This window comes from Dendrobates tinctorius, unplaced genomic scaffold (genome assembly GCF_039654945.1).
Source record: "Dendrobates tinctorius isolate UK_male_01 unplaced genomic scaffold, ASM3965494v1 ptg000086l, whole genome shotgun sequence".
In the NCBI taxonomy this organism is placed as follows: Eukaryota; Metazoa; Chordata; class Amphibia; order Anura; family Dendrobatidae; genus Dendrobates; species Dendrobates tinctorius.
This window is the reverse complement of record NW_027361754.1, coordinates 57,757,022-57,769,262: the sequence shown is the minus strand read 5'-3', so window position 1 is coordinate 57,769,262 and position 12,241 is coordinate 57,757,022. Positions and strand designations below refer to the sequence as shown.

The following is a 12,241-nucleotide window of genomic DNA, read 5'->3' as shown; positions in this document are numbered from 1 at the left end:
ATGCACCGCCCACACTCTTCCCCCTTCCCAAACTGGATGTGCAAGTAAAGAAAGTGTTTTTTTTAATTCCGATATTTCTGTCCCATTGACTTGAATGGGACTTCCGGTATCGGAATCGGCGATACCCGATACTTTTTTTGTATCGGGCCGATCCAATCCGATCCGATATTTCTCTATATCGAATGGTATCGCTCAACACTATTTATGACAAATGATAGGTCCCCTTTAAAGGATTAAAAGCTTATTCCCAACATGTGAGAGAACAGACTTCATTTTGTGTTTGTGGTATTTATCCTGTCTGATAACTCCTGTATCATGGCAATCAAAAAACACTGCTGGGCGGGGATGTTTCACATTCCTCTTCACTCCCATAAAATTCCTATTGGCTCCTTTTTTTGGAGGGAACTCTTCTTTGTCTGTGACACTACTTAAGTATCTTGAATCTGCTAATAAAGCATAAAATCTGAGTACACCATACAAGGCCGTGTTGTATTGATTTCCCAAGGTCTCGTGAAACAAATCATCTTAATTTGGAGTTCAAAAGGCATAGAGGAAAGTGAATTTTGCTCACATTTATCCAAAGGACAGAGGATCCCTTCCTCATAGTTGTGGTTCCAACCACTTCTTTGGATAGATGTCGCAGGATAGGTACCTAGAGATAGTTTGACCGTACGTGGTATAGGTGTTATTTTCAGGTCACAGCAGCAAAGTTATATATTGCACATGCTCACATGCACCTGTCCTGTGCTAACAATCTAGGACAGGTTTCTGCCAAGGTAACAAGATGGCGGACATTTTAATTCTATAGTGATTACCTGCTTAGACGAAAACAATTGTTAATTAAAGGTATTTATTCACAATGACATTTTCCTTCTTTTTTTTCCTATTTCTAAAAAACCCTTTAAGTTCTACCAATGTCCGATAAAATGATTTTAAAAATTTTTTGATCAGCTCCATATTTACGTGTGACTCTGTTCTTAGGATTCGTCTTCAGTATTTTGGGGACTATTCTGTCTTTTTAGGACACAGACTAGGACAAGTGAATACAAAATCTCCCAAAATACTCCTTTATTGTGTTTGACACGTTGGTACATATTAAAAAAAAAAAAAAGCGTTATATAACTTTCTGGCTCTTGTCGATCTCATTCCACAGATGCGCGGGTCAGGCCCCGTGAACACATGTCCAAATAATTCTAACTCTGAAAAAAAAATTAGTTAAAGGAGGCGTCCACCGATTTCAGAACATTATTGTGCCTGTGGTAGAAGCATTTAGCGACTCTGTTATTATATCTTGGTGTTACCACTGCCTCATTCTAGCAGAGTAAGCAATTTACACAAAAATGCTAATGAAACATAATTATAGGGTAGCTGACGGACAGCATCATTTTATCTTCTGCATCCCCTCCCCCGCTTTATGCAGAATTACCACCACATCCGAACATTTTAGCAGGCGGGTTTGAAAATGTAAAACATTGTTTTTCTGACGATATCTTTATCATTTTGGTCATGAGTTACAATATCATTATTGCAGATATTTGATTTACCGTATATCAAGCAATTATGCTCAATGTTATGTGCAGTGGTCACTGTGCAGGGATTGGTCTTCAAATCTTTTCCTTACAATTACATGCAACGAAAATGGTAATAGATCACTTATTTACTGTAAACACAGTTGAGTTTTTTCTACTCGAAAGTCCTAATAATTGTCTGGTTTTTGTCTTTTAGGTCCCAATGTTTACTTATATTCAGGTAAGAGCTTTCCGTAACATACTAGTTCATCTGTTCACAAAGGTTTTATAACACACAGATGTCAGGGTGTCTGTAGTATTGTTCACTCACCCAAGGTGTAAAAAGAAAACATCTGCCTCCATCACAGTCTGATTGATATAAAGTGGCACAATATGCTTGTTGGTTTCAACACTTATATGAGGTACAGAATCTTGATGGTTTCAATTTGCACAAAGTTGTACAGTAACTTAAATGGGGTGATCTTGGACTTATTCTTAGGATAGATAGTTATTTTCAAATTTGGGGGTGTCCAACGCGTAGCACCCTCACCAATCAACCGTTTGCAACTCTTTCCACGTCCAGAACACTTTTTAGTGGCTGTTCCTGTGTAATGAAGCACATATTCTATGGACTTGAATGGCAGCAGAGCTATAGTATCTAAGAAAGACTACTACACAGTGTGTGGAGGTGCGCTTTTCCGGTACTGTATACATCTGGCTAAAAAGGGAAGAAACAAACAACTGAAAGGGTCTGCATGTTGGACATCCACTGATCTGATATTATTAATGACCCATCCTAAGATGAGCAAAAATATAAAAAAAATGTAACCTTCTATCTTAAGTTCTGGTTCTCACCACAAGGACCACACCGAGGACTATGCTCCTTTAGAGCACTTCATGCTTCCCTCTGCCGACAAGCTTTTTGGAGATGGAAATTTCATTCTCCAGCAGGACTTGGCACCTGTCCACACTGACAAAAGTACCAATACCTGGCTTACAAACAACAGTATCATTGTGCTTGATTGGCCAGCAAACTCGCCTGACCTTATCCCCATAGAGAATCTATTGGGTACAGTCAAGACTCAAGAGAGACACCAGACCCAACAATGCAGACGAGCTGAAGGCTGCTATCAAAGTAATCTGGGCTTCCATAACACTTCAGCAGTGCCACAGGCTGATCGCCTTCATGCCACACTGCATTGATGCAGTAATTGAGGCAAAAGGAGCCCCGACCAAGTATTGAGTGCATTTACTGAACATTAGTGATGAGCGAGTATACTCGTTGCTCGGGTTTTCCTGAGCATGCTCGGGTTTCCTCCGAGTATTTTGGCATGCTCGGAGATTGTTTTCATCGCCACAGCTGCATGATTTGTGGCTGCTGTACAGCCTGAATACATGTGTGAATTCCCTAACAAACAGGCATTCCTTACATATATTCAGCCTGTCTAGCAGCCACAAATCATGCAGCTGAGGTGATGAAAACAATCTCCGAGCACGCCAAAATACTCGGAGGAAACTCGAGCATGTTCGGGAAAACCCGAGCAACGAGTATACTCGCTCATCACTACTGAACATACATTTCAGTAGGCCAACATTTCGGATTTTAAAATCATTTTTCAAGCCGGTGTTAAAAAGTATTCTAATTTACTGAGATAATGACTTTTGGGTTTCCATTGACTGTAAGCCATAATCATCAACGTTAACAGAACTAAACACATGAAATAGATTTCTCTGTTTGTAAAGACTCTATATAATATATGAGTTTCACTTTTTGTATTGAAGAACTGAAAAAATTAACTTTTTAATGATATTCTAATTTTGTGAGATGCACCTGTATGAAAAGCTGCTAAAATATTCCAAACTAGATAAAATCCTCTGTGATTAGGTTTATTCTTTCCCCTTAGGGAATAATCCATAAAATGTATAACCTAGAATTAAGATCAGTAGTCATTATCTCCTATATTACAGAAGGGTGGGAATCTGTGAATGATGAAATCCAGGACACATAGACTACACTTGTGCTTTCTTCTAGCCGTAGTTTACAGATCTGTGCCAGTTGTCCATCCCTGCAGTCATTGTACGACATTGGAATTTCAAGAGGTTGTGATAATGTATGAAGTTCATAAATCCAGCAACAAGGGTCATTGGGGATGAAAATTATCTCACTATTGTTCCTCTTTCTCCTCATTTTAAGTACAGGCTCACCATTTAATAGAAATGATAGTTTGCCTATTTATCTGCTATTATCCCGTCAGGGATTGTACGGTGGGCAATAAAAGATGTTTAGATTGTTTAAAAAATGGAAGTTAATAGGAAGCACCTTTTTCCCCTATCTGTAAAAAAAAAAAATACTGCATATGGGAATTTTAAAAAGGCAGGGAAACCTCTACAGATTATTATAGTTTTAATCATCATTTTATTATGGTTTTCCAAAGTCTCTGTAAAATGTTGTGGCTGTCCGTGATTTTTGAATATGTTGTCCAGAAAAATATACAAACTCAAGTTGGCCATCGCAGAGCCAGCCCCTAACTGCATGTTGCCAATTGAGGGAGGGGAGGAAAGCGCTATGCCTACGTGTGTGCGTAGGGAGAGAATTGTCATTCAAGGGGAGTGGGGTGAGGAGAGTCCGCCAGGGACCAGAATTTTGGGCTAGTCGCTCATACAGTGTGGTCTCCGGGAAGTATTTCCAAGAAGAACATAAGTGGTTGAAATATTACAGCCAGTGTCTGATATATGCTTCCTTGGTTTGGGCATCATGTATCAGTTGTCAGGTTTCCTTTAAAGAATACCTGTCAACAGATCAAAAGTGGCCAGTTTTTACATTTAGTTTATATCGGGATCCTGTCAGCGCCAGCGGACTCCTGCGGTAGATCAGTTTATCTCACCCAGACTACGGGAGGACCCGGGGTCCGATACTGCAGTGAAAATTCTGACACCAGGACCTGCGACACTGAAAGTAGTTAAGCAGTACCAGGACCTGCGATCATGTGACCATAGGGGGCGTGGCTTAGCGTCTTGCTGCAGGAGAGGGCTATAGGGTTCTATAACCGAAATCCTGGAGTAAAGGCTAGGGAACCTCAGGTCAGACAATCGGGGGTCGTACACAGAGAGGGCGGCGTGGTACCAGGGGGACAAGCAGAGAATAGTCAAAACGTAAGCAATGAATCATACACAGAGATAGCAACGCAGTACAAGGGAGGCAGTCAGAGATTAGTCAGGTCCAAGGCAAAAGAGTCATACACGGGAATAGCAGAGCAGTACAAAAGGAACAGGCAGAACTCGTAACAGGGACAGAACCAGATCAAAACCAAGCAAGCATAAAGTATCACAGTCATAAAGCACACTAGGGTCACACACTCGGCCAAGGGTCTGAGTATAAGCGACAAGGAGTGAGCCCACAATGAGGCTATAAAAAGCCTCCCAGAGTCTCAGAGTGAGGCTGTCCAGATTAACCTCTGAACTACCTGATCACACAAACACAGCAGATCATGACAGTTTATCCCCACTGCTTCCATGAGTATTCAGCTTTTTTTTTTTGAGAATCCACCATACGGTTCCAGAGATATGGGCTTTCTTAATTAGCGTTACATTTTATGATGTTTACAAGGTGGTGTCGTTCACAGCATAATTATGCGAAACAGCCTGAAGACACGCCCAGAAGGATCCTGTGAACCACACCTCATAAAAATGAGCACTAAATAAAAAAGACTCATATCTCTGGAACCATATAGCGCATTTAAAAAATCCAAAAAATGTAATACTCCAAGGATCACCGGGAATGAAAGAAGAGCAAAAACTGGCCCCTTTTGATCTGTTAACAGGTCCTCTTTAAAGATACCATTTAATCTGTCTATAGTCACCATTAGTGGCAGCTAATTGGAGACTGATTTATGCAAATTCCATTGAAATCAATAATGTGGATAAAGCTTTTGTTTAGATAACAGCAACATTGGGACTCGTGCAGGCAGGTAACACGCAAAGTCAGAACTTGATCATAAAGTGGTATTCTGCTTTTAAGGAAGTTTACATTTTAGAAACCAAAGGGGCAGAAGTTGTAGAGTACACAAGGAGCTCAGCACTAACTCCAAAGAAACAATACATACATTACATACTTACGTACATAAGTTGAAAAAAGACCATCAAGGTCCATCAAAGTCAACATTTCTCCACCCATTATACATTTTGTCACTAAATTACCTATAACCCACAATGTTTTTTGTATTATTATTATTATGCATTTATATAGCGCCATTTATTCCATGGCACTTTACATGTGAAAAGGGGAACTATAGACAAGTATAGTAAACATGTGTAAGACAAGGGACACACAAGTACATAAGGAGATGGGACCCTGCCCGCGAGGGCTCACAGTCTACAGGGATGGGTGAGGATACAGTAGGAGAGGGTAGAGCAGGTCATGCTGTGGTTCAGTAGACCGAGGATCATTGCAGGCTGTAGGCTTGTCGGAACAGGTGGGTCTTCAGGTTCTTCTTGAAGGTTTCCGTTGATGGTGAGAGTCTGATGTGTTGCAGCAGGGAGTTCCAGAGTATGGGGGAAGCACGGGAGAAGTCTTGTATGCGGTTGTGGGAAGAAGAGATAAGGGGGGAGTAGAGAAGGAGTTCTTGAGATGATCGAAGGTTGCGTGCGGGTAGGTACCCAGAGACCATGTCACAGTTGTATGGAGGAGACAGGTTGTGGATGGCTTTGTATGTCATCGTTAGGGTTTTGAATTGGAGCCTCTGGGCGATAGGAAGCCAGTGAAGGGCCTGGCATAGGGGGGAGGCTGGGGAATAGCGGGGAGACAGGTGGATTAGTCGGGCAGCAGAGTGTAGGATGGACTGGAGCGGAGCCAGAGTGCTAGAGGGGAGGCCAGAGAGTAGGAGGCGGGAGATGATAAGAGTATGCACTAGTGTTTTTGTGGTTTAGTGGTTGAGGAATGCGCGGATCCGGGAAATATTTTTGCGTTTGAGGTGGCAGGAGGAGGCGAGGGCTTGGATATGTAGTTTGAAAGAGAGCGCAGAGTCGAGGATCACCCCAAGGCACCGAGCGTACGGGACTGGGGAAAGAGAGCAGCCGTTGACATTGATGGATAGGTCTGGTGGAGGGGTAGCGTGAGATGGGGGAAAGATGATGAATTCTGTTTTGTCCATGTTCAGTTTGAGAAAGCGAGCGGAGAAGAAGGCTGAGATAGCAGACAGACATTGTGGGATTTCAGTCAGTAAGGAGGCGAGGTCGGGTCCAGATAGGTAGATCTGCGTGTCATCGGCATAGAGGTGATACTGCAAACCGTGGGATTCTATGAGCTGTCCCAAGCAGAAGGTATAGCTGGAGAATAGTAGGGGTCCTAGGACAGAGCCTTGTTTTGAGCATATCATGCAGCTCTTTTTTAAGACCTGTTATTGTGTCTGCCATTACAACCTCTTGTGGTCGGCATTCCACAGTCTGACTGCTCTAACTGTAAAGAACCCTTTCCTATTAGCTGCCAGTATCAGCTTTCTTCCACCAGTAATGAGTGCCCCCTGGACATTATCTTTATAGTCTCTGACTAAGTTGGGAACAAACTGAGAAATTTCAAAGAGCTTGAAAACAAACTAAAATGTCTATAAATTCTTTTTAAGGGAACGTTATTTGGACTGATTATTCCTTCCATATTATATTTCATGGAATGTATTCAGCAGAGTTATCTTAACGCTATATAGAAGTATTATGTAGGCTGAGAGTATAAGAAAAAATTGCCTAAAATCAATAAGAAAAATAAGAAAAAATTGTCTAAAATTATAAACAAAACGAGGTGACCCACTTTCCTTATTGGGGCCCATTGCATTAGTCCTATTTTGTGAGTTTAGGGGACACATGAGACCTGGCACCTTCTGCATCCTTATTAGTGCTCTCTTCCATTGCTTTTTGGTTATAGAACCAGAAGTAAACGGGGCACCAGAAGTTGACAGAAAGCTTTGAGGTATAGCTGGGGATACAGTTATCGTCAGGCATGAACATCCATCTGTTTCACCTTTATTGCACGTAGTCCTGCAATGTTTGTACTTGAAATACCTTAGGGTTTTTTTTTCTATTAATCTTTTTGTATTCCAAATCCTCTGTTTATAACTGCAGGAAGAAAACTTGCTGAAGAAAGCAAAAGTATGCACATTGGCAAATTGTGTATTTTTATGGATTGACTAGTCCTGAAAACATTTTCCAGAAGATATTAACCTCTTCAATGAAATTCTGGATATGGAATTAAAGTGTTTTTTTTTGCATTAACCAAATATTTGGCATATTGGTCCTATTGGAACAATTCCAGGCTATGTACACCTTCACATATAATTTGTATCTTAATTAATTTTTTTCTATTATATTTCTGCTGTAGAGTACATAAAAGTCCTTTTTCTAACAGAGTACTTTTCCGGTTCCTTGCTCTCTCCCTCTCCCTTTCCTCAGTGTTAGAGATAGCAGCAGTGACAGATCTCAAGAGTGTGGAGAGGGCATAAATCATGTGCAGTCTCAGGGAGAACAGAGGTTAATCGGGCTGAAAAAAAACAAAAACGGCGAAAGCACATGATGAGGAAATAAGTGCAGGATAGAAGCTATGCACACATACCTGACATACAGCCTATATAACAGAGAGAGAAACTTGGATCAGGCTGTAAAACTACATATAGAATCATAGAATCGTAGAGTTGGAAGGGACCTCCTGGGGTCTGAAAATGAATGAAGATTGCAAATTGAAACAGAGCAATTTTAAAAACTTGAAAGAAACTAATTACCCTATGTAAAAAATAATTTTCCCCATGTCAAAGGTGTCCACATACTATACGTTGATTGGAGAGGGGTCTTTCACTCCAGAGTCAAGAATCAAATCAGTGCAAAGTTTACTCATTGTTCAAAAAAGCAAATCTATAACATAACCTGTCCATAAGGATTTCTATACACTGCAAAGGTGTAGTTACAGCTGGTTTAGGTCCTGATATAGATTTTGCATTGGTGTCCAGGAGATTCAACTTAAGTCTCTGTCCCATGAGGAGACACCATTTTTATAGGTCACATAAGGTATTTGGGGAGTTTGAAGCTTCAGATTACATCTGTGACAAACCAAGTCTTTCCCTGAACGCAATCATTTATTGTTTTTCTCTACATAGTGCCTTCCAGCCAACAGAATCCAGAGAGTGTGGTTGTTTCAGTATCTAACATCAGTGCACCAACTTGGTCTCAGGCCCATTTAGTATGTCAGAGTTATCGCATGGTGTGGACACAAGACAGCATTACAGACAGGCAAAGAGTTGTACACTGGGATCTCTACAGCAGTCAAGGAGTCTACCGAGGAGAGCGCCTCCTGGACATGTTCTCTGCGGGGGAGCAACGCATCTACAGTGGATACAACCAAGGTCGAATCATGGTGTCGAAATCTGCTTTCCAAAATGGCAATTTTTCTTTAGTGATAAAAGGTATACAAGTGTCTAATCTTGAAAAATCTAAAATAATTTTGACAAAACTTACAATGTAACTTTATCCAAAGCGTTAAAAACTTTCTTTACCACTATAGTTACATAGTACGTTTGAAAAAAAGCTAGACGTCCATCAAGTTCAACCATGGGTTGGAAAAGGATAAAGGGCATGGGGATTAGGAACATCCATTATGTTGTTCCAAACCTGGATCACCTACCGTATTTCCATGATTCATAGATTTGGGTTGATGCAGATGGTGATCAGACTGACATGGTACCCTTTTTCTCATAGAGCTCAAATAGGCATAAACTGTACCCCCTCCTCTGGTGCCTTCACCTAAGAATAAGGTAATAAATTGCCTAATATACTCTTGGACAAGACACCAGACACCAAAAAGAGATTCCATGCCAGTAAGGTCATCAAGTTCTCCCCTGTTGCAATTTCCCATGGTGGCTTACAATTCTCCCATTCCCCGAGACCCACAAACAGACCTGGTGGTGGAGTCGGCATACTCCTGTCGCCACAATGCACCTTCCAGGTCACCTCCCCAGTTCCATCACTCTCATTCCCTTCTTTTGAGGTCCACACCATCAGGTTCTTCTATACCCTCTCCCTCAGAGTAGCAGTCATATATCGGCCCCCAGGCTCACCCACTCAATTCCTTGACCATTTCTCGGCCTGGCTGCCGCATTTTATGTCCTCAGAACTACCAACTCTTATCCTGGGAGACTTCAACATCCCCATTAACAGCCCCACTTTCACATCTGCATCCCAGCTTCTATCACTAACCACTTCTCTAGGCCTCTCACAACTCTCAACCTTTGAAACACGCAAAGACGGTAGCACCCTTGACCTGGTCGTTGTTCGGCTCTGCTCAATATCCTACCTAAATAACTCACTTCGGGGCGTGGCCTGAGCGGCATGTGAGGAAGACGTGTGCCCGCTGAGCTCCCGCGTATACTTACTTAATTTAGCCGTTCCGTCCCCACTGCACGGCTAGTATAACCCCTGGAGGCTGCACCGGAGACGGTAGACACCGCGGGGCACCGGAGATCGCTGCTTCACCCCAGGATATGGGGAAAAGAGGTCAGAAAAGGGTGGCAGGAGAGGCCGGAGCGGGAGGCCAAGATGGCGCCGCCGCCGCAGCGCGCGCCTTAGAGGAGGCCGCAGAAGACAGCGCAGCTAGGAACAGGGCAGTGGCGGCCAGGCTGCAGCGCTTTGCCCGCACGGCCGAGGCAGAGCAGGAGTCTCTCCAGGACTCTGATATGGACCAGGAGGCTGTGGCAGAGGACATGAGCCCGGGAATGGGGGAGGAGGAGGAGGCTGCCCATGCCAGAGTGCAGGGGGGGAAGGGAGCTGAGCCTAGCTGGAGTGATCTGGTGGAAAGAAATAAACAGCACCTCACAGCCTTGCAACTACAAGTTCCAGACAAGCCCACCAACAAAAATGTAATGCTGGCAGTGGTGCACTGTGGGACTGCGATCTCACATGTCCTGACACAACTGGGCTTTCTGCAGGAGTCCATGCAGACTGTGCGACATGAACTGCACAGTGTTAGAGACAAAACAAGCCAGCTGGAAAAACGTATGGGTGCTGTGGAGAATTCGGCCTCTGACTCAGGACAGCATTGTACAGAGCTCAAGAAGGATATGGCAGCTGTCTGGGCTAAAACTGACGACCTTGAAAATAGATCCAGACGGAATAATGTTCGTATTGTGGGCATGCCAGAGCGCTGTGAGGGAAAGAAGCCTACTGCCTTCATTGAAACATGGCTTAAGGAAACAGTAGGTGAGGACAATCTAACACACCTATATGCAGTAGAAAGAGCACACAGAGTCCCGACTCGGCCCCCCCCCCGGTCATCCACCAAGACCTGTGCTGGCTAAAATCCTCCATTACAGGGATAGAGACGTTATCCTCAGATACTCAAGAGAACACCCTGACCTTACAATAGAAGGATCCAGAGTCTCCTTTTACCCGGACTTTTCGCCGGAAGTTCAGAAGATGAGAGCGAAGTTCACAGACATCAAGAAGCGTCTGAGAGCCTGTGGCATCAAGTATTCCATGTTTTTCCCGGCTAAGCTGCGTGTTGAGGCCTGGAATAAAATCCACTTTTTTCTGGACCCCAGAGAAGCCGTGGACTGGTTGGACCTTAACGAGCGACAGCTGAGGAAGGAGGGGAAGGAGCAGGAATGTGGCTGATGGTATCTTGGCTCGCTCAGTTGTTATGGAGCCTTGCGGTTGAAGTCTGCGGTCCTGAGGCAATGGACTGCCTAAGAAGTCATATTTTTGTTTATTCTTATATTATTCCGTTATATGTTGTTTTTTAAGAATTTATGGTCCTTATGGGGCTTTGGTCTGAATACGGATAAGGAAAAATGCAAAGTGCTGTGGGGTTATATCCTGTCAAATGCGGGTAGTGAAAAGGAACTGAAGCGCCTGCTGAATGGGGTGGAAGGGTTCGACAGCACCCTTACTTGTTGCACCCTTGGTTCAGCCCAAGGAATTGTTGGAGGGTGTTCTTTGGGGGGAGGGGGGAGGGATTAGGTTCAAAATGTCCTTTGGCATACTTGTACATTTCAATATTGGCTATGGTGCGGCTGGGGGGGAGATGGTAGGCAATATGCTATGGTACGATAATGGCTGACTTTAAGATACTTAGTTGGAATATCAGGGGGTTAAAGTCGCCGGTAAAACGACAGGCCATATTCTCCTTCATAACGGACCAGAAGCCGGCGGTTGTTTGTTTGCAGGAGACGCATCTCACACAGGAGACGCTGGGAATTCTGGATAAGAGATGGGTACAGGCGGGCTTTCACTCTACTCATTCCCAATACTCTAGGGGGGTTAGTATATTGATTCACTCCAGGACTCAATTTAAGTGTCACCGGGTGGTGGTGGACACAGAGGGGCAATTTGTTCTTCTATCTTGTACAATCTTTTCTACCCCACTGGTGTTGATATCTGTATATATACCTCCGCCATATAGCAGTAGAATTATCTATAAAGTTCTTGCCATTCTGAGAGATTTTCCGGGGGTTCCGCATATGATGGTGGGAGATTTTAACAATATTCTGGATTCACACTGGGACAGGGGTAGCCATGAACCTTTGAGGCTGGGAGGTAATCTTACGCCATTTGGGGTGCTCGTGCGGGAGATAGCTTTGACCGACTTGTGGAGATGCCGTAACCCTGGTGTCCGTCAATTCTCATGCTTCTCCTCTACTCACTCCTCCCTGTCTCGCATCGATCTAGCCCTGGGTGATGATCTTATGCTGGGAAAAACTTTG

General features: G+C 43.4%; 1 protein-coding gene and 1 long non-coding RNA gene across 7 annotated transcripts in view; one reads left to right on the top strand and one right to left on the bottom strand.

Moving 5' to 3' along the window:
• LOC141097919 (uncharacterized) overlaps positions 1-12,241 on the bottom strand; it is an 85,101-nt gene that overhangs the window by 5,425 nt on the left and 67,435 nt on the right. The window lies entirely within an intron of this gene.
• Positions 1-12,241, top strand: part of MXRA8 (matrix remodeling associated 8) — a 160,680-nt gene that overhangs the window by 125,664 nt on the left and 22,775 nt on the right. For 4 of the 6 annotated variants that reach the window (XM_073585443.1, XM_073585444.1, XM_073585445.1 and 1 more), the window contains 2 exons: positions 1,726-1,749; positions 8,645-8,950. In XM_073585443.1, coding sequence (XP_073441544.1) covers positions 1,726-1,749; positions 8,645-8,950 — 330 coding nt within the window. The remainder of the gene's footprint in view (positions 1-1,725; positions 1,750-8,644; positions 8,951-12,241) is intronic. The other 2 variants (XM_073585447.1, XM_073585448.1) reach the window with 1 other exon arrangement.